General features: G+C 49.5%; 1 protein-coding gene across 16 annotated transcripts in view; it reads right to left on the bottom strand.

Annotated features, from left to right (window-relative positions):
* Positions 1 to 563: 563 nt before the first annotated feature.
* The window catches only part of Rapgef2 (Rap guanine nucleotide exchange factor 2), a 224,964-nt gene continuing 197,999 nt past the window's right edge, over positions 564 to 27,528 (bottom strand). For 15 of the 16 annotated variants that reach the window (XM_063260907.1, XM_063260911.1, XM_063260908.1 and 12 more), the window contains 19 exons: positions 22,504 to 22,656; positions 22,142 to 22,306; positions 21,149 to 21,256; positions 20,857 to 21,060; positions 20,652 to 20,760; positions 19,971 to 20,217; positions 16,640 to 16,797; positions 16,098 to 16,338; positions 13,900 to 14,283; positions 12,540 to 12,751; positions 12,326 to 12,449; positions 11,765 to 11,788; positions 10,610 to 10,833; positions 9,127 to 9,330; positions 7,353 to 7,505; positions 5,659 to 5,884; positions 4,852 to 5,414; positions 3,285 to 3,560; positions 564 to 2,261 (listed from right to left, as the gene is read on the bottom strand). In XM_063260907.1, coding sequence (XP_063116977.1) covers positions 2,236 to 2,261; positions 3,285 to 3,560; positions 4,852 to 5,414; positions 5,659 to 5,884; positions 7,353 to 7,505; positions 9,127 to 9,330; positions 10,610 to 10,833; positions 11,765 to 11,788; positions 12,326 to 12,449; positions 12,540 to 12,751; positions 13,900 to 14,283; positions 16,098 to 16,338; positions 16,640 to 16,797; positions 19,971 to 20,217; positions 20,652 to 20,760; positions 20,857 to 21,060; positions 21,149 to 21,256; positions 22,142 to 22,306; positions 22,504 to 22,656 — 3,801 coding nt within the window. In that variant the 3' untranslated portion in view covers positions 564 to 2,235. The remainder of the gene's footprint in view (positions 2,262 to 3,284; positions 3,561 to 4,851; positions 5,415 to 5,658; positions 5,885 to 7,352; positions 7,506 to 9,126; positions 9,331 to 10,609; positions 10,834 to 11,764; positions 11,789 to 12,325; positions 12,450 to 12,539; positions 12,752 to 13,899; positions 14,284 to 16,097; positions 16,339 to 16,639; positions 16,798 to 19,970; positions 20,218 to 20,651; positions 20,761 to 20,856; positions 21,061 to 21,148; positions 21,257 to 22,141; positions 22,307 to 22,503; positions 22,657 to 27,528) is intronic. The other variant, XM_063260909.1, reaches the window with a different exon arrangement.

The raw sequence follows: 27,528 nt of genomic DNA, 5'->3' as shown, positions 1-27,528 counted from the left end.
CAAGGCAGGCGCCGGAGGGGCGCAGAGAGTGGCAGTTTGCAGGTCACAGCCCATCTCAGTAGGAGAAGAAACGAGGCTCTGTTCCCCCAAAGGCCAGGTTTACTGTGTTTGACTGAAGTGTGAGAAGGAGCGAGGGCTCAGGATTAAGAGAGGGGTGTGCGGTATCCCGCTCTCCATGGGCCTCGTCTCAGACCGGGGGGAACTGGAAGGAGTGCGGGCCCAACTCCGGGGCTGAGAGGTCTCAGGGATGCATGGAAGAGCGGGGCTCGGCACCCCAGCGGCCAACCAACTGGCACCCTGAAAACCTGGGGCCTGGAGCCTGCACCAGGGAGAGAACAGACAGGGCACCCTCCCCAACCCTGGGTCCACAGCAACAGTGGAGCCGCCCTCTTGGAGCCTGAGCGAGGCCCAGCTCCTCTGAGGGCCTGGGTCCCAGCGTGCACCCCAGGATCCCTGCCCCTGTTTCCTGGGCCCAGTGACACCCACTTCGCGGGAAGGCCCTCTGGGCCTTTGTGACCAGAGGCCTCTGCCTCACTGCAGGAATAAAAAGCACGCACGGCTCATTAAGAGTATCGGCAAGGCTTCATGTTATATTTATTTATTTTCCAGCTTGTACAAACTGGATGTAAGAAGCATAAACATAGTACATTTCTACCGTCTTCAACAAAAATATAACCAATATGTACAATTATTGTATTAAAAATACAAAAGGGATACAGACTCCACCAATGTCTTTCTAAAAGACATACAGGTACAAGTAGTATCAAAAGTATGAGGAAATCACCAATTAATTGTACATTCTGCACTTGACATCACAGAGTGAACTGAGATTAGCAGTCCTATGTTCTACAATTACTTAATGTTTAGGGAACATTTGTGCAACTTGCGGTAGAGCTAGATTCCTTTCTAATATGCACATGAGGTCCATAGCCTATATAATAAAACTGGCAAATAATGCATATTCCATGTAAAATTACAAATGTATAATTGACAATGTAATATATAAGCAAGTAGACAAATGCCATGAGACAGAGAATTATTAAATAAAGCACTGACATGGTTTGATACAGTGAAAAAACACTGCAATTTGACTTTTAAAATTTGAAGCTATTTACGTTTATCTACTGATCAATATGATCAGCTGAATTCAATGGAAACCCAAGACCAGCAGCTCCGCATGTCTGAGTACTCCTCGGATTGGCAGCCTTCACTTTCCGGAGTCTGTGCAAAAACGACCCCAAATAGAGAGGGGAGTCCCCTTGAGTCCTCGGGGCCTGCAGCAGCTGTGAGCAGACAGTAGCCTCCGTGCGCCCCTCCCCCCCCACCAGGTACTCACCCACATGGCCAAGGCAGAGACCCAGGGCAGGGTGGGTTAGTCCCTGGGGACAGGAAGCGCAGCTGGCATCAGTCCCAGGGCCTGTGCTGAGCTCACTGCGAATGCTATCCAGTTACATGTGTTTCTTCAAAAAGACAGCAAAACAAAAAACTCGGAAGCTCTAAAGTAACAAAAATCAAAGAAATATAACTTAAGGGGTTGCCACCTGTCTCAGTGGAGCAGGATACACCCTGGGTGATGGCCTGCTGACATGGAGCAGGCAGGGGCAGAGGCTGGACTAGAAGGGCCAGGCCTCCCCTCCTGGCTGCGCCCCTACAGAGCATTTGGGTTTTTAGAAGCCCAGGAGGCAACCTACATAAGGTTCAGAAATAATACTGCAATCATTAAAGGGCTATAACATTGACTCTTCGAAATCATTTTCAAAAGGAGCACTGTAAACAAGAAGACAAGCACTGCGCTCTAAGGGTCTCCCATCCGTTCCTGGGGACTGGAGGCCCCAAGTCTCCATGGCAGGCTCCGCTCATCATCCTGATGACACAGAGCCCTGGGGCTGGGCTAGGATCCGACAGGGAGGCCATTCAAAGCCTTCCTTCTGGGCACCAAGAGCTTGCCGAGGGAGGGGCTCCGACGGGCTGCAGCATCGGAGATCTGGAATGATGCTATGCAGGCGAGGCCCGCTGCACTCAGAGACAGCTGCTCTGTGCATTTCAAGCAACAAAGTCTGGAAAGTGCCGGTGAGGTCTTCACAGTATTCACATGCAAAGGGGTAGAAGGAGCAGCCAACAGCTGGCTGCAGGCAGGCGAGGTCCCAGGTCGTAGGGCAAGCTCTGCTCCAAGGCCCAGGTTGGATGCTGTCCTCTGTGCGCCCTTCTGCCTGGCTTGATGCCCGGGCCTGTGCCTCACACAGCGGACACCTGCTCATCCTCTGCAGGGCAGCAGGGGAAAAAACAGAGAGGCCAGTGAGTGACCCACACGCAAAGCTGGCTCGCCCAGAGCCCTGGGGGCTCTTCCAGACAGCCTTCAGCAATGAAAAAGATTCAAGATCTCACACACACACACACACACACACACACACACACACACACGCACGCACGCACGCGCGCACACATCTTTGAAGAGCTACAACTTATACTAAAATATTTCTGTTTACATGTAAAGTAACTTCTGTTTGAATTCATGGAAGAAAGTTACAAAATGGCTGTGCTGATATTTAATGACGCAGCCATACACATTAAAAACCACACACAGAAATGTTAGAAAAGGGTTATCACTGCATGCCAATCATGAATTCACTCTCACTTGTTATATTTGGCTTTTTCACATAATGACCATGTAAAGAAGAATGTTAAACTGAAAACTTAAAAAAAAGAAGGCTCTTGTTCTTCAACCTCAATCCAAACTCCGCAGGTAGATTTACACAAAGGCGGTGAAAGAGTTACAGAGAGGCTGGGTGTGCTGGGCCAGCGGCCTGTGATCCCAGCATCAGCAGGCTGGACAAGGAGGATCCCAAGCTCCAGCTCAGCACAGACAACTTGGAGCCCCTCTTAGACATGCATAAATGAAGGCAGACAGTGTGGGAAGTGCTCAGGAAACAGGGTCTGTGTCCCATCCATGGCACCTTTAAAACAGTGCCAGGAAATGTATGCAGCTGTATTCTCTTTCAGGTCCCAGTGCCTCTAAGTCCAATATAATGTTTCAGCCATCTATTTTACAGCTCAAAGGGCTTCTTCAAATTCAACACAGTACAGATGTTTATACTTATCCTTAACATAGGGCTGTGGAATGCCTTGATTTATTAAGAATCAGAGAAGAGATGCAGGCGGGTGGAGGGGGGTGGTGCAGGGAGCTCAGGGTCTCCCCTGCTCCGGAAGCTTGCCCACCAGGTGGAACCTGCCCATTCGGGCCCAGCCTGGCCCAGCGCTGCCCCACCGACGCCTTCCACACCTACCGTCTTCCTCCGTGGAGAAGCCCTGAGCCTGGTAAGGGGCCAGACGTGGATCAGCCTCACCCAGCTTGTGCCACTGCGGCCTGCTGCCCTGCCTGCTGCCTGGTGCCGAGGACGAGACCTCCGCGGGCCGCGCCACCATGCGCGAGCGCTGCAGCGCCACGGTGTAGTCCGGTGGCCGGCGTGCTGGATGCGGAGGCGCCTCGAAGTCTGAGATTGGGATGCCCACGTAGCCAGGCGGGGTTGGCGGTGGCTCCCGGTACCGGCCCTCCTTTCGTGCTGCAAGGAAGCCGGACCTGGTTAGGTGAAGCGGGGGTTCCCTGCCCCGCTGCGGCAGTCCAACCCCCGACACTGCTGGGCTGCTCGTGCACAGCGAGCTGCGGGCCTCTGAGCACGGCTGCCTTGCAGAAGGGGACCCCTCGAGACCGGGGTGGATGCAAACCCTGGTGCACCCAGGCCCACGACTGCCCGGTGTGGCTCAGCTCCTGCAGGGCAAGGCACTGGCTGCCTGGCCAGCCTCCACCTCCAACAGGCAGGTCGAAAAGCTGCAGCACTCCCAGGCCCAATGGCTCTCTCCGGAAACAGGGCACGGAAAGAAATTTGAGAAAGCAGTATCTCCACCCCAAAATGTCACCTGAACAACTAAAACTGTAAAGTGTTTATGTTTCTGAAAATCCTTTTAATTAACGTTGATTAAAGTTTTGTGTTGAGCTAACTCAAATGTTAGGAACTAAATCCTTTCTTCACAATAAAAATTCTGATACTCAGTTTTAACAGCAAGTGCTTGAGAAGGCTGTTCAGCCGTCACCTCCTCTGTCACACAGGAAGGGCATGAAAGGGACGCCTACCGAAGGCTCCGGACAAGGCAGCGCAGCGAGTTCGAGGCCAGCCTGGGTCACACAGAGTCTGAGACCTGAAGCCCAAGCCAGACCAAGCAGTTTCTCCACTAACAGAGGGGCTGCGTCCTGTAATGAGGATTCTTCAGCTCTCGCTCCTCCTGCCCCTACACACTCCTCACCGTTCCCCTCCAAAGAGCTCAGGTCACCTTCTCCCCAGAAGGAAGCAGGCATTCCTTCTCTGTCCTCCCCATCCTCCCCGCCACACTAACTCCAGCAGGGAGGTGGCCCATGGGAGCAGGTGGGTCCAGCATGCCAAGGGCAGAAACTCGAGACACAATGGGGCCTCCCTGTTGCACACCGGGGTGCCCAGGAAGGGCCAAGAAGCCAGCCTCAGCAGGTGAAGGCCCAGCTTCAAGCAGAGCTCAAGAGAGCTGTAAAGCAGGAGTTGGAAGTTCCAGTGAAAAGCAAGCACTTCCCTGCGAGTGCAGGTATCTAGCTTGGTTATTTTCAGACTACAAGTCCCGACCCAAAACACCGGGACCGGGAAATATGCAGTGACCACAGGCACAGAGCCAGCTCAGCACTGCTACCACAGCCAAGTTCCCCACCCACTGCCACGCTGGGTGCCCTGGGCAGCCTAGGACAGTGGAGCAGCATCGCGAGGTCAGGTGCACAAGCACGCAACCTGGACCTGGGGAGGATGAGGTGAGAGGATTCTATCCCAGACTTACCGACCAGCCCCTTGGCAGCGCTCGAGGTGGCCGCCCCGTGGGCTGGCACAGTGCCAGCCTTGGGCTCCTCTGTGGGCGCGGGCGCCAGGCTGCTGCCACTCTCGGCTTCCAGGGACACGTCCTTGCCGCCCCTCCGCTTGATGGTGCCTGTGTCCCCTTCCGCATCTTCGCCCCAGTAGCCAGTGGGAGAGGCCCAGCTGGCTCGGGACTGTGCCTGCTCCAGGCTTTCTCTACTTGGGTTCTGCCTGCTGCCCTTCTGGCCATGCTCGGCAAACATCGTGTGGTCCAGGTGGCCTCCGGCAGCCCACAGCCCCGTGGGGTCCCCAGGGTAATCGCAGGGCGCATGCCCGAATGGCAGCGTCTCCCAGCTCCTCTGGTGCTGGATGGTCTGGATGTTGTCGTGTGAGCCACTGGAGCACGAGGTCCAGCTCCCGCGGCCGCTGTCAGCAGCGTCCAGGGATGCGCGGTCACCCTGGTCCTGAGAGAGCTCCTCAGCGCTTGGGGAGGTGAGCACCGTGGCTGTGGCGAACATGCCCCGGGCCTCAGCTGTGGCTGCATAGGACCTGTGGGGTGGTTGGGACACAGGAGGGGCTGACTGTGAGCCTCTCCCTGGCTCTGCTGTAGAGGTTGGGGTGGTCCATAGGGCCGAGAGGGCCAGTAGGTCAGCACGGTTTGTGGAGAAGGGGCCATGAGTACCCGAGGAGGGGCCAGGATGGGGTCGTCCCACGGGGCCCTTACACGGGCCCCAAGAGGGCCAGGTGGTGAGGGGTAGCAGGGCGAGGAGGCGGGTGCAGGAAGGGCACCCACCCCAGGCTGTACTGGTCTGGCTCTAGCACTGTCCGCCGCTCTGCCCGGCCAACACCCAGGCCGCTCTCCACCAGGCTCACGGAGTGCCGCTGCCTCCGCTCCTCGTGCAGGGCCACGGGCACCGAGTCGAAGGAAGAGTTGCTGACGATACTGGACCTAGAGGAGATCTCGCTGTGGCCAGAGTCGGAGAAGTTGTCCACGGTCCCACTAGGGGCCAGGGTGTACCCTGCAGGAAACACACGGGAGACCCGCACACGATGGAAGAGAAGTCAAGCAGAAGCACACCGCGCTCACTTGGATTGGACCCCGCAGGCCTCAAAGATCGCACTCCTGTCCTAACGAAGGAGGCCCTTAGCTAAGGCAGGGACATCCGATTGCTAGTGCAGACACAGAAGTCAGGGCTGTGCCAAGCAAGCTCAGCGCCCACTGTCAGCCACACCACACCCTGTGGACCAAGGTCACTGCACATGGAAGCAGGATAGAGGGCGTCTGCCTATGTGCGAATCAGCATTAAAAAGTAGAAATCTCATTTGTGTTGTTTTTTTGAGACAGGGTCTGTGCATTCAGGCTGGCCTCAAAGTTGAAGCGACCCTCCTGCCCCAGCCTTTTGATAGCTGGCACAGAGTGTAGGGGTGCACCACCACGCCATTAAAATATGAATATTCCTTTTCCACACTCATTTTTTTCTTTCCTGCATTACTAAGCATGTAATCATGTTAGTTAAAAATGATTTGATACAATGACATACCATATAAATTTTTAAATGCCACTTACTACAAAATAAATAATATATAAATAAATCTGGAAGACCTAAATTTGCCAATTTAAGTAAACTGGTAATTCCTGATTTATTTTCTAAAGGTCACATAGGGTCTTGGTAAGATTTAATGTGTTTACCTATGAAATGTCTATAATCACACTGCAAGTCTTGCCAGATGAAACTTAAATCATTCTTCAGAAGTCCATTCCAAAACCAATCTGTCTCTGGGAAAGAGGGCAGCGCACAGCGCCTGCCCCTCAGGCATTACGACCCGGGGACTCCAGTTCCCAAAGCTCCACCTGCCCTGGTCCCATGCCATCCTGCAGCTGGCGGTGCTCACTTCCCAGGAAACAGGAAGAACCAGAGAAGTCAAGCTGCCCAGAGCCAAAGCGCTTCAGCTGAGCGCAAGTGCCACTGACCACAGGACACAAAGTCAGTGCAGACGCAACCCCCAACTGGAACTGGCACTCAGAGGCCACAGTGAAGCCTGGCCATACATACACCACTTTGGGACTCTACAAGTGACAATGAGGCACAGCCTTGGCTGCCATCACCCAAGGGGGAGGAGTGAGGGCCAGGCCCACGGGTAGGGGAAGGGGACCAAGGCCCGGGCACCCCGACAGACACACACCAGGTGCTCAGCCCTGCAGTCCTCCTCCCAGTACTAACGTTAGTCACACAAGAATGAATTTTTACATAGAAAGAATTCTTCCCTCATTTACGATTAATAAAAAGACAAATGGATGTTTAAAAGCACTGTGTAAGTGATAAATCTGACATACCATAATATTAAAAAGAAACAGGAAAATGCTTCCCAATGCTTAAACTGAGGGAAGGCCTGTGAAGGCACCCTGAGCAGATTAAAACCTGTGCAATCAGCGAGAACTTCTGTGACTGTAGACAACAGCGCCGAAACCCACCATGGCCGCCCTACCTTTCCTGGGCGAGCTCTGCGGGGACGTGGGCGGGGATGAGAGCTGCGAGGACGCACTGGACAGCGTGTCCTCCGCCTGCTTCCGGTGGCGCTCCAGACTGCCTTCTTCAGACAGCGAGAGGATCTTTTTTAAAGCTTGCGGAGAGTTTATGCCTACAAAAATAAGCAAATAACTAAAAACTTCTAACAACTAAAGGGCTATATTGAAATTCAGTGCTACTGTAAGGTTCCACATATTTACAACTGGATGTTCCTTGTACCGTCACGATATAAACAGGTGAAGGAGGCAGACATGCCTCTGCTCAGGCTTCTGATTCCCAGGGCCAAGAAGTGGCTGTGGATGTTTTAAATTCCAAACCTCTGACACCATAACCATGTGCTTGGCAAAAACCAAGATTAAGTGGACAATGTGCCAACATCTGAATTCAGGGCTCGGTGGAGTTAACTTCAACTCCAGCTTGGGTTGGAAGCAGGTATTTGGTAATATGGGGCAGTTCAGCTCTGGGGAAAGGGGAACACCAGGAGAAAAGCAGAGGGCCCAGAGACACGGAGCGGATGGGGGAGGCAGGATACAGCACCAAAGGTCCTCATCAGTAATGTACTCAGTGCACAGAGGAAGAGGAAACCAGCTGCCTCTTCCACAGAAGCCAGGAGGGCGGCTCCCAGGGTGCGCGGGCCTGGCCAGGGAGGGTGCCTGGGTCAACACAAAATGACCCCTCCATTATTGTCCAGGAGTACAGAAGACACTTTACAAAGCTTCTCCATAGTATTATGGGCGTCCTCAAACTCCCTCAGTGCTGACAAGCAGAGAGCTTTCCAGAAAGGAAGAACAGCCCCAAACCATGTCCCCCCTTCCTGCCAGCATGCCATCTCATGTAAGCAGCCTTCTGCACTCTAAACGGCGTCTCTGGGGAAGAAGCGATACTGTCAGGCACAGCGGTGTGAAAACTCCAAGTGCCCCAAAGCTACAGGCCAGCAGGCAGTCGCCTCAGGCTGGCAGGGCCTCAGCAGAGTGTCAGCACTTCACACATGGCGCCCTCCGCACAGAGGGGCAGGGTACCTCGACCACACTCCTCCGAGCCGCCTCAGGGAGGATGGAGGTCAGCCAACAGCGCCCAGCACAGAGACCGAGGGACCTCACCCAAGGCCCAGCGCGTCTAAGCCAGCCTGCTGTACCCTGGTAAAAACATTCCTTATTTCTGTTCAGGTTACTTCCTTCCACAGACAGGCAGAAGAAATAGTGGGCACACTTTATGAAAGCTTGTTCTGTAGTGCATCTATTTGAGAAGGGTAAACCAATGAATGCGCTGTTTTTAAGGAAAAAGATGAGGTATAATTTCATTAACCTGCGAGCTCTGTCCGTATTTCCAGTGCCTGAAACTTGCAGAAGTGGGAGCTCGGTGAGGCAGAGCTGTGCCCATGGCCGGCATGCCTGCAGGCAGGCTCCGAGGCCTGCTACTGACATGGCTGAAGCCAGCTCGGTTCGAGGCACTGACCTGAGAAACACTCAGGCCACGTTTCCCCAGCTCACCGACCACACAGTCAACAGCGAGGGTGAGGAGACGACCCCCGAGTGCTCACACACCGAGGGGGCTTCACTGCTCCACTTCTTCCTCCCCGTTGTGAGGCACAGACCCCGTTTATCTAGAAACAGTCCCTCTCCGTGCGGAAATCTTCCCTTTTATTCAGGGAAAAGAACCCCGAGAGATTCTGGGACAATGGGCAAGGTGCCTGGGACACCGCTGGCCCCACACAACCAGGGGCAGGCACTCACCGAAGGGCGGGAGGTCCTTGACAGGCACCTTCTTCCGGGATGGGTAGAGGGACACGGCGGGCACCTGCAGGCCCTGGCCAAGCTTCTGCACTGGCTGTGGCTGTGGCGGGGGCTGCAGCTGAGCCTTCTGCTGCGTCCCTGCCCTGGGTGCCACCGGGGAGGTCTCAGATTTGACAGGCTTTTTGTCACCAGGGTTCTTGGGCACTGAGAACAGAGAATGTAGACATCAGAAGTCCACAGTCAGAATACAAAAACACACATTTTTTCCTGCTGCTTTATAAAACACAAACTGCCAGGAATGGGGCTGTAGGCCTGTAATCCCAGCCCTGGGGAGGCTGAAGCAGGAGGATCACATCAAGGTTGAGGCCAGCCTGAATGACACAGTGAGTTCAAGGCCAGCCTGCACAGTGAGATACTGTCTCAAGAAACAAATGAAGATAAATGACAAAAACTGGCGAGGAAAATGCTCGTCATAGAAAACATGAGAAGTATGGCAAGATAAATATACAATAACTATATTAAACACCAAATTAAAAATAGAAACAGAAAATGTGGGCAATATTATATGGCTATAGATAAAAAGCAAACATGGTAAGAGGTACACAAGAAAAATCATGAGGAATTACTTCTCTTACTGGTCCCCATATCACTCTGACACACATAAGCTGAATTTTAACTGAGTAAATGGTGTTAACTGTACTCTATTAATCGTCAGTCTCCTGTGAGGGGAACTCTCCAGGGAGGCAGACACTGACAGTTCACAGCCTGCAGTGCTGCAGGGTGGGCATGGAATTCCAAGTGCACGGCAGCAAGCCCGCGAAACAAAACAGTTAGATGCTGTCTGTGCAGAGTCCTAACAGCCCATATGCCCATGATGCGTGCATCTTCCACCTTACACCCTCGAAGGTGGAGAATCTGGACACCAAGCAACTCCCCTGAAGCCACAGGGTCACTGCGCAGACAGCAGGAGCTGAGTGCTACCCTGCAGCACACAGCTTCCACTGGCAGTGTACTGGCTGCTGTCCTCATGAGCTCTTCACAAACCTCAATCTTGCCAGCCATTGTCTTTCAAAGCAGCCCACAGGAGACTGGCAACTGGTTGGTTTTTGTTAACTTTTGGTTTCATTTGCGGCACTGGGGACAGAGCCAGGCTGACACTGCACTGCTCCAGCCCAGCCTGCTTTTCACTGCTAAGACCAGGGCTCATTGTGCACACATGCGCAGAACACCTGCACTCAGGCAGTCCTGTCTCAGCCTCCCCACGGCAGGCACCTGCCTGGAGGCACACAGTCTGACCAGATTGCACTGGACACTGGGTAGGCTGTGGTGAGACTGAAGGCAGCCCGATGAACCCACAGTGTCCTCCTGCTCGGGCCCCGCACCTGGGAGAGGCTCAACCCGAGCACCTCCTGTTCTGCTCCTCTGCCCCTGAGCTGCTGCCTGCAGGAGGCCCACAGCCACCTGGGGAGGGGTGGGGACTCACGAGTGCTGCTCGCTGGCTCACACTGCAGCGACAGCGTCTGCAGGCTCTCCTCGTCCATCTCGAGCTCCAGGTTGGACAGGTACTGCTTCACTTTGCGAGCCATCTGGGCATCCTCGTAGAGCTTCTTGGCATTGAGGAAGGAACTGCGGCGCACCCGCTTCTTGTGCCCGCCTGTCTGGGCGACATCCAGCACTGCTGCGTTTGCGCTGCCCTGGCTGAGGGACCTGCAAGGGGGACAGGGAGAAAAGAGGCCACTCACTCCGGCAAGGGCCACGGCAGCTGCACGGCACTGCTGAGACCGATGGTGTCTACGCTGGGAGTCACATGCGTCATTCCAGCAGCGCTTGTCAAAGGGAGTTGCGGGAAAACAGAGAAACAGGAAACAGACCACTGGCACCTGGTCTACTCCAGCCGGAACTGGCTGTGTCTCTATAGCATTCAGGTCCTCTCACAGAGGCAGCAAATGACAGTCCCAGAAAAGCTCATGCAGGAAGACATGGCTCCACACAATCTGATTTACCATGTTAAAGTTACTTCTCTATGAGAGGATGTTTTGTATAGATTTAAGTAAATTAACTACAAGGTTCACAATTAGTTCCTTATTCCTTGAGTAGAATGAGATGAGGTTTTAAGTAAAATTATCAATCTGTTAATACTATAGTCATGCAAAATAAACATCTATATATGGAAACAACTTAGCACATGGATCATTAAGAATTATTTTGAATAAGGATTGGTTTATATAGAATGAAAATAGTAGTTAGTTGAGCTGTAAAAAAATTTGGTTTTCACACCTGGGGGCACCTTTTTTATTTATGTATATTTACTTCTAAATAGCTGCACAGTAATATTTAACCACACAGATTTTCCTAACGTCCTCCCCCACCTCCATCCTTGGCTTTTCTCATTTTAAAGACACACGAATTATTTGAAAATAGAATCTTCCTGGGAGCTCAGAAATATGCCTGGCCTACAGTTCCCCAGAAGAATCCTCAATATTTTCACAGCTCTGGGGGGCGCGACTTCAGGAGCACACAGAGGACAGCTGCAGTCAGTCTGAGCTGGAAACCGCCAGAGCATCGAGGCAAGGTACAGAGCGCACGCAGGAGAGGCACAGGGAGGAAGGAGGCGGCAGCTGCGCGCCCCACCACTTACCCCAGACTGCGCCACTTCTTCTTCCTGCAAGTGAGAGCCGAGGAGATGGAAGCGAGAGTGCAGAGAGAGACAGAGAGATCACAGCTCAGAGAGAGAGGCCTGCACTTCGGGGAAGCCATCCCAGCAGCCCACAAACCTTCAACCCACCACCACCTTCCTACAAGCACTAGTTCTGGCTCAAAAGACAAGTGTCAAGTTCTTGTCCTAGAGAAAGACAGGTGAGGTCTGTCTCTCCGCCGACTGGATTGGGCAGAGACTGAGGCAGTGCCACCTGGGGCCATTACAAATCTGAGTGTACACCACCCCTGAGGAGTCACGGCTCTACAAGCCAGTATCCTCAGGAACAGCGAGAAATGCTTGTGCCTGACATGACACAGAGGCCACGCTTCTCTCACTGGAGTCAGTCCACCTAATGCCATATAAGGCTCAATGGCAACACTGGACCCAAGGTAATTTCTGCCCTGGAAAAAATGAGTATATACCCGAAAACCTTTCTCACTGACGGGGAAGCTTTCAAGGTAACCCTTCTAGTCCCATTCGCATCGTGGATGACCCACTCACCGAGTCCTGAACATGAGAGCCGGGTCCATGTTTACTGAGGCCATACGGCCCACGTGACGAATTTCCTTGGCAATCATCCTGAGCTTCTCAAAGTTGACCAGTCCATCTACTTTTGAGTCATTTCCTGTAATTTGGCACAGGAGAAAAAGGAAATCACATGGCACCTGGTGTCTGCTTCTGATGGACATGCAGGTAGAAACCAGTGCCAACCTACCTTCGTGCAGGAAGGTGAGATCCTTCTTGATGACTGGGAACAGGGGGATGATGGGGGGCTGCAGGTTCTGACTGTTGAGGACATTGCGGTACTTGGCCATGTTTCTGGAAGGATCAAACAGGTCTTGGAGATCCTGAAACAGCTTTTCATATTTATTGGGAAGTTTTTCCCAGGTGGTCCGAAGTCTTGCCACTGGTGCCAGGTTCAGGCCACTGACGGAAAAAGGAAAGTGGGTCAGTTAGACGAGGCCTCCTGAGGAACTGCATGGTCCTGTCCATCGATGGGTAACAGAACCACACAAACATGGCTACACACAGCCATCTGCAGCGGGTGCCGGAGGAAGGTCCTGATGACTCAAGTGAGGCCAAGGCAGACAGAAGCAGGTTCAGGCGTGGTCGTGGCCCACTGGTCTCTCTGTCTCCTAGAGCTCAGATTTCCTTCAAGGCCCAGCCTGCAGAGCCGCCTGAGGTTGGGAAGGAGCCTGCAAGAGGCAAGGCCTGGAGAGCAGGAGTTGGGTTCCAGGTAGGGGGTGGGACCCGCCTGGCCCTGTCTGCATCCCAGCCCTGAGGGGAACAGCCCTGTTCCACACGGGTCTGAACAACAGTGCCTTGCCATGGCCCAACTGAGGACACAGGGACACCTGCAGAATCACTCTCCAAGCTGAGGGGCACAGGTGTTCCAACCACAGCAGAGAGATGACACAATCAGCAAGACTGCTGTGTAAGTACTGTTCTTTCTGCACAGACAGAGTGGTATTTAGCCTTCACAGGCAACTGACAAAATGACAGAGCAAACATTCCAGAGCATTAAAACTAAACAGAAGTCACAGCAGTCATTAGAGTATCACAAACTCTGGGCTGAGAAAGCGACTAATAATTTCCTCAACATCAACCTGACTCAGGGCGCCCATGTGTACTTTCTCCTGGGCTCAATCCAAGCACTGATCAGGGAGCACAGTTTACATTCCCTGGGCATCTGCCTTGTGCTGCCTGATGGAAATTCACATGCATTATGTCATTTAATATTCTTGGTAACTCTTTGTGGTGTTGTTATTTTATACGAAATAAACTGATATCCAGAGGAGTTCAAATGGTTTGCCCAGAGTTTACAAAAGCAGAAGTGCTAGATACAGACTCACCACTCTCCCAACCAGCTCCTGGAGTCAGTAAATTAAGCATTAACCACGGGAGAGAAGCACTTTGGCTTTGAGTCAGTGACAGCCCTGCAGGTGTGAGGGCCTGGGGTGGTCGGCTAGCAGCTGCAGGCTGCTGGGCCCTTCCGGGATGGAGTGACCATGGAGGGGACACCTTTCCAGCGGAAGCAGTACCTGTGAGAGCTGGTAACCAACTGCCGTGCTCACCTGATGATGGCGAACATGGAGTTGAAGTTCTTGCACTCCCTGCAGTGCAGTGCTATCTTGATGAAATGCTTAATGATCTTCATCCTCTTCAGCTGGTTTGTTTCCCTGAGAATCTCCGAGGCCACCCAGAAGGTCTCCTGGTTGATGACCTCCTCGAACATCTTCAGGTTGGCACAGCTGGTTTTTGACCTCAACTTGAACAGGTCGTCGATGTACTCGGTGGGCTCGATGTTCCGGAAGAGCTCAAAGTTGCGCATGGAGAGCTGTGTGGAGACCTCCACGGTGCTGAGCTGCAGCAGGGAAATCTGGCTCTCGCGCAGCAGCTCTTGCGCGTCCTCATCTGAGCACAGGGTCTCTGTCTCCATGTTGTTTTTCAGGTAGTACCTGTTTTTGGAGAAACAGAAAGGCGTCCAGCAGGAAGCCCATGCCACAGCCCCCCAACACCTTCGCTCTTAAGCACGGTTCAGAGACACTGAGATTGAATAGCAGCAGAGCTCTTTTCCACCAGGCCAGGGGGTGCTACCCTACTCACCAGATCCCAAGGCACCCACAGAGAATTTGGGGGTGGGGTGAGGTGAGCAAAGTTCGTAGATTTTTTTTGTAACATCTATAACTATTCTCCTTTTCAAATTATTTTACCCTTTCTGTTAAAGATGACAAGAGCTAGTTTTCAGTTTAAACAAGGACATGGGCCCCAAGCAAAGACGCAGAAGGCCACACAGAGCCATCAGTGAGGGGAAGAGCAGAGCTCCGTGCAAACCAGGCTGCTTCAGACTCAAACAGCCAGGAACCCTCAGCTGTTTCCCTTCTGTTGGATCCTGCACATGAAACAATCCTGAAACAGATTTTAGTTATTTATTTGGTACCAGGGATCAAACTCATGACCTCATGCCTGCCAGGAAGGTGCTTATACCACTGAGCTAAGTCCCTAGCTCCTGAAACATTTTAATGCTTAAATACATGGAACTTCATAAGAGGTGCCCAGGACAGTGGGGCAAGAACAAACCCTATGTGTCAGGTAGAGAACAGGACCCTAGAGCAGCCCAGAGCTCAGTGCTGGGCCATCTATTGTTTTTTTTTTAAAGCAACCTGTTAAAAACTATACTCGAATGTTTGCTCTTGGATTTATTTTCTTGCCTTCTCTCTTTAGAGAAAGCAGACTCTTTCTCTCTGAGTGAACAGCCCTTGTGAGAAGACTGAAGGTGCACACAGAGGCCCCACTGCACAGTGCTTTTTCACATGCTCTAAAACTTCTAAGACACAACCCGCATGGCTCTGCCCTCAGCACTCCCGGCCAGCGTACTGCCCACTCTGATCACTCGCAGGGCCCAGGACAAGGGCTCACCCATCCTTTTCCTGCATGGTGAATGTGACCACGAATCTCAGAAAAGCATCACGATTACGGAATTCAAATGAGAACCAAGTGAAGCTAACTTCTCAAAATGCAACTGCCTGCTAGTGCTAGGCTTGCAAATACAGGAGTGAGCCCCACAGTTACAGCTGACAGCAAGCAAACACGGCCTGAATGAATTAAATCACAATTTAGATCTATTACATGGAAAAATCATGTGCAGTGCACCACTTAAAAAGTTACTATAAAACTACTTAAATTTGTATTTAGGGCAAAATCCAGTCATTAAGTGTGTGCCAAAACTTACACGTTTTTTCAGCTTTCAATTATTTGTGGATTACGGGCAAATCCCTGTCAATGGGACTTCACTACGCGATGAGGCAATCAGCACAGTAACACAAAAGTGCTCAGGAGCCTGCATCCCAGGGCCAGCTCAGCAGCTGCTCCAGCCTGGTTCCTTGGTCAGTCAGCCCATCCCACAGCGCCCCCTACCCTGCAAGGCCACAGTCTACCCTACATATCTGCCTGCCCTGGCCTTGTGCAGCTCCTGAGGTCGGAGCAAGGGAGTGCGCGCACACACACACACACCCAAGTCCTTCTCAGGAATCCACACCAGCTCAACTCACACGCTGTCAGCCAGGGACTCGATGGGCAAAGCTAGGAAGCCAGTGCCTGTGTTGGCCATCAACAGCAGCCCTCAGGTCACACTGATAAAAGGTTGGCAGTCTATGTGCACATTGACCCAGGAACCCCAGCGTGTGCGTGTGTGTGTGACCTAAATTATAATCTCCAGGGGCTCTTGGTCATTCTAACCCCTCCAACGTGCTGCATGGTAGACAGTGTGTACCTTCCACTCAGCTGTATTCTGTCAGCAAGTTTGGAGAGCTGGTCTGGAAGTCGCCTTTGTTTGATGACACCCTCTGGGGTGACGGAGACCTCGCACAGCGAATACTGATCTGGAGTGGCAGTGATGGCAAACTCCCTGATGGCCTGGATGACCACTTCCTTTGCCGTGGTATCCTTACTGATCATGATATATCGGCTCTGCTGATCAGCCTTAAAAACCCTCAGCACTTGATCTGGCAAGTCTGGAGGAAAAGATAAACCACACAGAAGTAAGTGCAGAGCATGCAACACACTGCAATGAGGTGACGTGATCTGAGGAGGAGATGCTCCCCAAGAAGGGGAGGGTGGCTGCCCCCTGCCCCGGGCTCGAGATCTGTGCAGATTCGACCCCCATACTGTACTGCAGACTACCCCTCTGCCTCACAGAATGCTATAACGACCTGCAGACAGATGCTAACGGCCCAAGAACAGGATGACCACACAGTGTCTAATCATGGGGCATCACCTAGATGTTACAGAAAGCAGGAAGCACTGTGCGCTCACCAGGAGTGGCGCTGAAGTCCAGGATCCGGTGATGTGACTGCAGCAGGTCGGGATTGCTGGAGGACAAGGTCCCGCTGACAGGCAGGGCGGCTGGGATGTGCTTAGTCTGCCGCAGCCCCACTATGCTGTCGTCCTGGGACTGACCAATCCCAATATCACTGCAGGGAGGAAAGGCAGAAGACTTGATCGGCAAGTTACAATGTTACTAGTCAGGTTCATCAAGCTCTCAATGCTGTTTCCTGAGTCTGCCCTATGCTTCTCTAATGCTTGTCTTTTTCACTACATAAGCTGCAAGCATTGTAAGTAATTTCTCAGTATAAAAATACTTTCAAAGAAATATGACCTTCAGTTTCTGATGGCAATGGATTTAAGGGAAATAAGCACATTATGAAGAATATATTCAGCCTCACTTATCCAGTGCTTTTACTGGTTGACAGGCTGAACCTTAAAAACTGAAGTTGAATAAAATAAGAAGAGAGGAAATCCAAACTGCTTTAGTTGTACTCACCAATGTTTGGGGGAAATGAGATCACTATGGAGGTAAATGTAAAGAAGCCCTGACATGGGTATTATTTCTTAATCAGAGGACATAAAAGACCCAAGACGCATGGTGACATTTCCTAATAGCAAAGAAAAGGAATCCAATGGAAATCCAGTGACTCATTTTTAATTCTCTGTTCAAAGTTTCTAGTTATACATTTTAGTTCCCAGAAAAATATTGGGAACTAAATGGCTACAAATTTATTTCCATTTATAAAAAGTGCTGCTGTAGGTAACTCTTGAAATATGATTTAATGATATATAAAATATTTCTAGATTAAAGGGTCAAGTATTTCCACAACAAAACATCAAGTAAAATACTGTACCTGAAAATAACTAGGTTATAACAAATGGTTGTAATACTAACTAGTTTCTGTAACTTCTTAGAAATAAAAAATTGGTAATGTCATACTAAGACTGTGATGTAACTAAGCCATCATCAATAAGATAATGTGAGTGTAAGGTGAGTTCAGGAAAATGCTACATTTCTATTAGAATACACATAGGTAAGTACTGAAAAACTAAAAGTATGATCATTTTGCTGAAGATAAAAAGGTAGAATTTTCAAGCAGAATTTTGTTTTATAATCATGTTTTACAATCCTGTCTCTGCCAATACCACACAGAGTCCACAGCATGCGATCCACAGCAAGCGATCACTACGGGCTGGGCCACTCCTGCCCCAATGGCCATGAAGCCAAGCACACTGCATTCCAGGGGTTGCTCGGCGACACTCCAAGGCTCCTCAGGTGATGATCTGACTGAACTCTGTCAGGCTGTCCTGACTCCTGGACTGACAGGACCTTGCACCAAGACATAAATCAGAACCACCCTGAGTGAGCACAGCCAATTACGGCTGGACCTTGCCAAGTCTCCCGCTGCTGCTCCGCCTTTGCTGACTGACTTCTGCCTTCCCCTGGGCGCACCAGGCTTTCTCCACCTACCAGCAACCAAACTTGCGTAAGGCTTCTGTCCTACCCTTTCCTTCACCCTGCGCATATCACTCTACCACAGCTATCCAGCATCTTAGTGTCTCTAAGAGTTTAAGGGAAAAAACCTTAACAGTAGAACAAAACTTGAAAGTATCTGAAATGTATAGTTTAGTAGCTTTGTTAAAAAAACAAAATCTTTGCAAGCTAGAGGTGTGGCTCAGAAGGACGATACTTGCTTAGAATGCACCAGATCCAGGATTTCATCCCTAGCACAGTAAAAAAGAAAACAGCCAAGAAGACCTCCATGAACACACACTAACTTCTAGAAAAGTTCACTGATTTGCTTTAAATCAGTTTATTAGGTGAATAGGTACAATAGATGCAAATAGGCCCTCTATACCTTGAATTACTTTTTCCATTTCAATTACTTCATACACTTTTTCAAATAATTTTTGTAAGAAAATATTTAAGTGAGCCATATAGCTAAACGATTTCCTCAGTGTTTTAAAATCAAGCTAATTCCCTTTTTGCTCTTGTGCAGATTTTGACAAAGAAACAAAAGACAAAGACAAAGAACAAAATTAGACACAGCACACCTGTGGTACAGCTCCCGGTTGGGCCAACACCACGCCTGGAGAATCAGCACCCCAACCTGGGCATCACACGGATGCTTCCCAGGGTCACACTGATGTCCACCTCATCTCTTCCAAGGATCGTATTTAAGTCATGGTCAAACACAGCTCTCAGATCTTTTGCTGCTGTTGTTATGTTGCTAGTAATGCTGCATTAATGCACTTTACTTTGTAATTCACTTAAATGTAAGTTTTTCATCCACAGTCACGTGAAAAATTGATTCGTTTCCTATAAATGCCAGCTGTCCCAATCAACTGACTCCTGTCAACTTACTATGAGCATTTCCACAAGTGTCAATAAAGTCATTACTTGCACACTTATCCTAAAACAGACATTTTCACTGAACCACTGGTTCACTGGCTGCCACAGGAGGTTGACACTCAGTTCGTGGATAGTAAGCTTCAAATCTCTCTAATCTGTGGATGAAAATTTTATCTAAAATGGAATTTTCAAAGCAAGAAAAAAGATGCTTAACTTAATCCTAAGTGTCTGTAGATATAGTTCCTTGTTAGACACATTAAACTGTTCAAGAAATAAATTAACCCATGTTTTTCAATGTGCTACCCTCCCTAGCACTGTACTGTGACGACTACACCATGACTGAACATGGCATTCTGAGTTACTTCACATTCAAAAACACGGCTGATGGTGCTTGAGTTTTGTACAACATTCCTGGACTCAAGAAATGATACAGAGAAATAAACAGGCAAAGGAACAAAGCTGACACCAAACAAAAACGGCATCAGTGTGGCGCTGCGTGGCCCCCAGAGCTCCCGGCACCAACAGGATCCCATCTCTGAACCTTCCCAGACTTGCTCCTTGACACAGGAACTACGCCTGTGGTGCCCACTGCTCCTTTCCTCCCACCCTTCTACTGACCCCGCTCATCCGTCCTGTCACTTCTGGGGCTGCTCAATGCTCCCAGAGAGAACTATGAATGGAGTGGGCCAAAGAGCAGCTCGGCTCCTCGTGCCTCAGTGGGCCAGGACCCAGGAATGAGGACATGGGGCCCAACCTCCCAGGCAGATAATTAACTCTGACAAGGACCCAGGAGGGCTGGACACGGGGGGGCAAATGTGAGTAAATGAAGCCAGCTGTGCAAGGCTGCCTCCACAAGAGTCTGTCCAGGAAAGCCTGGGACACTCGTGGACAGAGTGGACACCAATGATGCCACTGCCTCTGCATATCACTGTACACATCCCGTGCAGCGAGGCACAGCAGACTTACTTGTATGGTTTCTGAGGCAAGATGCTGATCCGGGTCTTGTCGAGGATCTTCTTTAGCTTGTTCCTCCCTCCCACCGTGTTGGCTTTGCTCTTCTTGTTCACCTTCTCCAGGCCGATCACCTGCTCCACGTCCACCGCCAGGTCCGGGATGGAGTAGCGGCTCGCCTTCTTGATGTCTCCAATTTTAGGGAGGTGTGGGGCACCATTTCTCTTTTCTTCTGACAATCTTGTTAGAAGTTCTTTAAATACTGAAACAGACACAGAAGCATCACAAAACACCACCTGCAAGAAACCCGAACACCCCGTGGCAACCACAGAACCTGGGAATACATGAGAAGTTCGGACTCCAGTTCCCAAAACTGACGCCAAGGACCTGCCTTGTTTGCTGCTTTAGCAGTGATTAAGAAAGTGATGCACTCCTTACAGGTGTATCGGTGTTTCCCAAGAGAATACAGATTTCACTTACCGATAAACAGAGATAAAAATAACTTTATGGTCCTCAATAAGGATTTCAATTTAGATCTAATTACTTATGTAATAAAGTCTATATTTGTATTTTATTAGACTTTTATCCTTTTGTTGTTTTCAATTATAGAAATGACTACTTTCACAACTGAGATCTACATGTAAAAACACCCTCCACCCCCCAAAAAGAGAACAAAGTATGCGGAAAAATACTTACCAAATAAATTTGTTTTCACAGTGATAGACAGATGTGTGTTATTTCTAAGAATTTCCATGGCTTTTGACAGCTGGATATTTTCAAAGTTTTGACCATTTACTTCTAATATCTAAAAGTGAAATTATAAAATTAACATCAGTGTCATTACTCTGGAGAAATAAATGATGCTAAAATTCACCCTCACTCGGGGTCAGGAGCCACGCACCTGATCGCCACGCTTCAAGCCAGCCTCGGCCGCTTTGCTGCCGGGGTCCACGCTGTCCACAAAGATCCCAAAGCCCTTCTCAGAGCCGCCGAGCAAGAGGAAGGGCAGCGGGGCCTCTCGGCATGGCTTGGTCAGCGTCATGAGCCTTCGTTTGGCTTTCGCAGCACAGGCAATGTTCAACAGCCTGAGGTGGCCACCCATTTTCTGCAAGAAAACAGAAAGCTGCCAGCAGTACAGAGACAGGGGCTTGAAAGAAACCTAGAACTGGTACTTTTTAAAAATCCAATATTACCTCTCTTTCCAGGTTATTTTCAAACTCTTCTAGAAATCGAGTCATTGCAGGGTCTCCTTCGAAGTCATTGAAGTGATTGTTCACCCACAGCAGGACTACCCGTGTCACCTGAAAGGCAGTTCTGGTAAGTCACCTTGTTTTAGTGCCAAGACTGAAACCACATCACGAAAGGTACTTAAATTTCAAACAATTTACTTAATACTGCACAAACTACAACTTTCAACAGACATACTATTCATAAAAATGACTGTCTGAAAATACACGTACTTGAAATGCAGCTTCATTGGGCTAGGCCTGTGGAGGATTTAACTAAACATCTTGCTTTGCTTTTGCTTTTTGGTACCAGGGATTGAACTCATGACTTGCACTTGCCAGGAGACTGCCATCTTAATTTACTTTCAAAGCATGCTCAAAAGAAGTCAGAATGAAAGCAAAAGTACAACAAAACCAAAATAGCTTAAAACAACAGAAGAGAGAAACTAAAAGCTCAGGGTGAGAGGACAAAGTAGGTAAGGAGGTAAGCAGTGTTAGCCTAGAAAGATCCGAGAGGAAGGAAGGCGTTAAGACAGCCCTGTGTGGCTGCCTCCCCGAGGCTAGCTCGGCCGAGCCCCACGCCAACGGGGAATCTGTGTGGAACGTCCCTGCGTGGACAGGGACGGCCGTAACGGACAGCACTTCCCAGGTCCACCGAAGCAAGGTGACTGTGTGCACTCTCTCCCAGAACAGCAGGGTTCATGGGTTGAGATATTAGGCTAGTTTATGTTCTAACACATTTCCAGTATGAGTAAGTTTAAACATTTGGTGACCGATTTATTGGTGTTCGCATTTAAAGAGAAACAATCTATTTCCAAATTTGGACCTAAACATGTATAACAAGAAACGTTAATCTCCATTGTTTTGATGAAGTTTGCTGATATTCTATTAAATAGCCAAATCTGCAAGCTCACATTACAGTATTCCCCATGGAAGAGCCAGAAAGAACGCATTTCCAACCTTATCCCTGAGGGTCGGGTCGTTAAACCACTCCAGCAACTTCTTGCCCACTTCCATTGGGCTAGACAGGAATGTCCGGTAGGTCAGCAGGAAGTCCTCTATGAAGGTTGGATCCACCACCGAGTGCTCCTCCACCAGATGCATTGTCAGCCTCTCGGAGGTGCCCTGAGACAAGAAAGAGGCTTGGGCACCAGCTGGAATGGACACTGACATGGTCCTGCACGTCAAGCCTTCCACATAGTGCAAGCTGGGCAGCAGCACCCATTCATAAGCTGGGACTCATCCAGAAGGGCAGAGATCTTCTCAGTACTACTCATCACCTGCAAGAAGCATCACCTCTCAAGGATGTGCTCCCGCCTCACCTTGATGACAATGTGGCCCTTCCTGGTTCCGGTCCGGTCAAGCTCTCGGTGCTCTTTTACCATGACGATCTCTCCCTCCTCTTCAACTTTCTGCATGTTCTTCTCCACTTGGTTGAGGATACGGCAATAATCTTGTTGTGCGATGCAGACAAACTGGGAGAAAACCAAAGGCACAAGCGAAGATGAAGTGCTTGCAAAACACCTGTCATGCTAATAATTCAGTGTTTAAATGATTAAAACTGGCATTTCCCCCGTCTTTCCAATAGTTTCTAAATTAATGCAGTAATAAGCCTTAATCAGGCTTCCTTACTCATAATACATTTTCTTCATTACTCAAGAAAAGTTTAGTTTTTAGAATATGTATTTTACATTCAAAGTGCCACCAATTAAAAAACCGGAAGGCAAGGTACAAGGTCTTTCCTCAAACTTCTTTCCCAGTGGGGTTTTCTGGGCCAACAGACAAAAAAATTATCTTCTGGATTTCTTCTGAAGATTTTCTAAAATTAACGATTTTATAAAATTAAAAATAATGGATTTCTAAAATTAACGATTTTCTAAAATTAAAAATAATGGATTTCATGAAAGACACAAATTCAGAAACACTGTATACACTGCTGGTCATAGGGATGAGAGGTCGCAGGCAGCCACAGAATGGCCAGTCCCTTCTGCTGAGAACAGTGATCCAGCGCTGCAGGGGGGTGGGGGAGGCTCTGTGCCACACCTAGAAAGCTTCCAGGCTCCGGGATGTCCCTTTCCTAATGGTTCTAAACAAGTTAAAAGTCAGCGTGGTGGGCGCTCTGGCGTCCTGGACAGAACATCGTCGCCCTCTCCGCATGGTTCTGTGAGCGCTAATAAACTGTCGGGACTCGCGGCTTTCGGATTCTAAAACAGACACTGGACCGGTGAGGCATGCGCCACTCATCTCGGCCCTGAAGGAGCCTGAGGCAGGAGGATTGCAAACGTCTCAAAAAATAAAAGGGCCTGGGAATGTAGCTCAGTGAGAAGCCCTGGGTACCAACCCCCATATGAAGGCAGGGAGGTCACACAGAAAGGGCCTGAACTGACCAGCACTGGTCTGGTCTGTCAGAGCCCAACAGGCCACTACCACTGCTGCCTTAGGAAAAGTGCCCCTGCAGGCCGGGGTCCAGGATCGGATGGCACCCAGAACCTGGCGCAGGGGCTGGGCCTGCAGTCATGTGAGGGCCCGAAGCAGTCCCCTCTGCACCCCACTGTCAGCAACCTAAACCCAAACAGCTGCCTGGCCTAGTGGCCAGGGAGTTCACTGCACAACATAGGCCCTACCCCTACCCGGTAAACCACAGCGTGCACTTTAAAACACAGCGCCTCACAGGGAAAATGCAAACATCGCTCACTACACAACTAGAGGTCAGTGAGGCGGCCAAAGCAGACACCTGAGCAAATAAAAACCAGCCATCTTTATGAAATGGTCGAATGAACAGCAGATGGGTTTTTTCCTTCTTAACGGTACCAAAGATGGAACTCTGGACCTCATGCTCACCAGGCAGGCGCTTGTGACTTTGCGCTAATGAAAACGAAGCCACTGGTCAGAGCTCCACTTTCCAGGCTCCGGCGTCCTCACGCTGCTCTAGCAGGACACCCCACAAAAGCCGGGGATGCCCCACACCATCACCGTCCGGGGTGGCCTCAGCCACCCAGCACCGCCCACACTGACCTCTCCCCACCCTCACAATCACACACAGGCGACTTTTACACTTGTGCACCTCGACAGCGGAAGCCACACAGATACAGCGTTTCTGCGTGCAGTAAATGGGAGTAGTTTAACTCGACTTCCAAAAACATCCCATTTCTTCGACATTGGGGAACAGAGAAAATGCTCAGATGAGAAGGGGAACAACGGAGAGGCGAGGGAGAAAGCAAAGAAGGAACCAGGGGCAGGAGGGGAGGGGTAAGGATAGAAGGGAAAAATGGAAAGGTTTTATACATAAAGAAGGTAAGAGAGGTTGGAGGGCGGGAAGGGGAATGGGAAGAAGCAGCGGCCTGACTCATCAGGTACAGGGCACGCTCCTTCCTGGTGAATGCTAATATGTGCATCTAAAGTGCACCAGTAAGATAAAGACATTTATAAAATCCCATTTCTGTAACACGGACCATCCAAAATTGTTCCCCAAATTTGAATATGAGATTTAGAAAAGTTTTATTTCCAAGTAATTTTAGGTGTTTTTTCTTATAGTCAAGTTTTAGAGAACATAATTAAAATTTTCTCATTTATCGTCTAACAAAGAAATACAGTCCTGTGTTAAGTAAATAAATTTGGGAAAGAAAATGCTTTTTATAAGAGAGTGTCCAATGAATTAATCTTCTTGACTGAAGATTGACATGAGATAGGATAAATTTGATTTGAAATTCATAAGTATCTACATATTTTGGCATTTCTTCTGGGTCATACTAAAAGGCTATCAGGAATCAAGAGGACCTCAAAGTCAAGGTATTTAAAAAGAAGGTTTTATTTGGAATTGTTTATCTTCTTTATTAGGAACTTATTTCTACTTTAAATGAAACTCCCGAATAAAACCTAACTTGTGTGATAAAAGTTGAAAACTTATGAATTGTTCTAGAGGTTTTAGACTTTTGGGCAGATGTGAACAAATGGGAATTCTGTGTCGTCTTAGCATCCTCACAGGAAATCAAAGTTCAGATTTACTTACAAAAAACAAAAAAAATCAACAGGCAGGCTGGAAAGCTAGCTCAGTGGCAGAACACTGCCTGGAATGCCTGGGCCCTGGGTTCAAACCCCAGCATGGCAAAAACAAACAAACAAAAAAATCCCAGCATATGACATCATATTTTATTTTGAAGTAGAAAACTGCAAGTGATATAAGAATGAAGCAAACTTAAATCTCGATCAACATGCTGCACAGATAACTGGCCTATTTGGCCAGGCTGCTTTCTCACCCAGACTCCTCACCTTCAGTGTCACGTGCTCCCATGGCACCGCAGCTCCGCAGCCACGAGTCTTGTGCAGGCTGACTGCAGGAGGTTGATCTGTCTAAACCGGAGCTGTGCCCACATCACTGAAGGGTGGGAGCAAGTCCCACACACAGGCCAGGAGTGAGGCAGAGGGGAGAGACGGCGAGGACGAAGGGAGACAGGGGCACAGGAGAAGGGAAGAGAAGAGGTGCCTGTCTGGTGGTACCGCAGGGTCTGGACCAGGCTCTGACTCTCGGTAAGAAGCAGCTGGAGACAAGGGACCACAGGACAGAGGAGGGACCCGGTAGCTTGGGCTCCCAAGATCATTGTGGCACTCCACTCACCACCTCACTCTCTGCTGTGCCGTGAGCTGGGCACCACTCCTCTCACCAGCGAACACTTATCTTGGACCCGCTGGTACAATAGAAGACAGGGACGAACCCTAAGCAAAGTTCTTTTTCTTGCACAAGCTCTCACTGCTTTTGTTCATTCCAACTGGTGACCACCGATAGCATGTAACATGGTCTGCAGAATGACAGGACACCAGGGGCCACTGTACGATGGCCCCACCTGTTACCAAGAGGCAGGGATGATGTGCGTGTTCCTCACAGAGTAACGAGATTTTAATGAAGGACGCTAAGATGCCATCCCGAACAAGCACTCACATGGTAGCTATGGGGTGGCCATCACTGCTGTGGTTTTAAGGGTGCATCCCAGCAACCCCTGCATTAGCATGCTCCTCTGATGCTGGCATGGGGCAGAAGGCAGAGCTGGCTTCTCTAGCAGCTTGCTTGCCAAGCACCTATCCACTTCACAGGATGTGTGTGTGTGTATATGGGTGTGTGTGTGTCTACCTTGCTACTGCCGTCTCCCAGCAACGCTTCCCACCACCAACATACTATACCCTCCCTAACCCAGGGCCTCCATCCTTCCCCCTCGCTTCCGGAGCCCTTAGGGAAATGGCCACCGTTACCTGGTACAGCACACATTCTTGAGCACTGTGACCCTTATCACATAATACTTCTATTACTCATTCTGAAATACTTGTGCGTCTCCTACCAATTCAGCCCCATGGTCACAAAATTTCCAACAAGGCAGTCTGGCCCGTTCAGGAGCATTAATACACATGCTGAACTCCCAACGATGAAGCAGCCCTTTCCTGGCCACAGGGAGACTCTGTCTCAAATGTTGCTGTAGCTGCAGCATGAAGAAGGAAGGTTGGAAGGGGACAGGGCACAGGAGGAGGAAGAGAGCTTCATCTCCTGGCTTGCTCTGAGCCTGTTTGCTTCAAGGATTTCTCTGGACCACACAGATGCCACACAAAGATGCCCCATGCCACACAGATTCTGGGATTTATAGATGATTCTGTTTTCTCCCATTACTCTAAATAATTGAGAGGTCACTACACAGTATGATTTTCTGGCATTATATATTTAAAACATTGAATTGAAAAGTAATTTGGGTCAGTACTATTTTACTTATAGCCGTGGTCATATTGATTTTATTAAGTTTACATGCATGAAATAAAGAATTTCTATAAGTGATGCCATTTTACATAGCTCAGACACTACAAAACGTGTTCTTTCTTTTAGAATAAATTATATTCAGAGCATGTTCAGACTACATTAAAAATAAAATCAGTACAAAATTAATTAGTGTATGTCAAATTTTTAAAACAATTTATCTTTAAGACAAAAATTTTTAGACGGTAGTAAATTACAAATAGCAAAAATTTTGAATTTATTCATAATATATAAGTTAATCTAAATTTCATAGTTGGGGCTAGGAGTATGGCCCAGTGAAGCAGCACTTGCCTAGCATGCACAAGACCCAGGGTTCAGTCTTCAAAACTGATATAAATTAGTTAAAACTTTTATCTAGAACATATAAACAATTTTTAAAAAAACAGACCCCCCTATATTACCACCGCTGGGGACCCAGAGGGTGAGCCACCCAGCCGAGCGGAGGCCGGCCCTGCTGCTGCTTCTCCCATCCGGGGACTATACTACCACCGCTGCGGACTGGAAGGTGAGTGAGTGCCCAGCCCAGTGGAGGGGACTCAGGTCCGCCCGCAGC

The sequence above is a fragment of the Cavia porcellus genome, unplaced genomic scaffold (assembly GCF_034190915.1).
Source record: "Cavia porcellus strain 051 isolate PalLab524CR breed Dunkin Hartley unplaced genomic scaffold, mCavPor4.1 scaffold_14, whole genome shotgun sequence".
Classification (NCBI taxonomy): Eukaryota; Metazoa; Chordata; class Mammalia; order Rodentia; family Caviidae; genus Cavia; species Cavia porcellus.
This window is presented reverse-complemented; position numbering and strand designations above follow the sequence as displayed.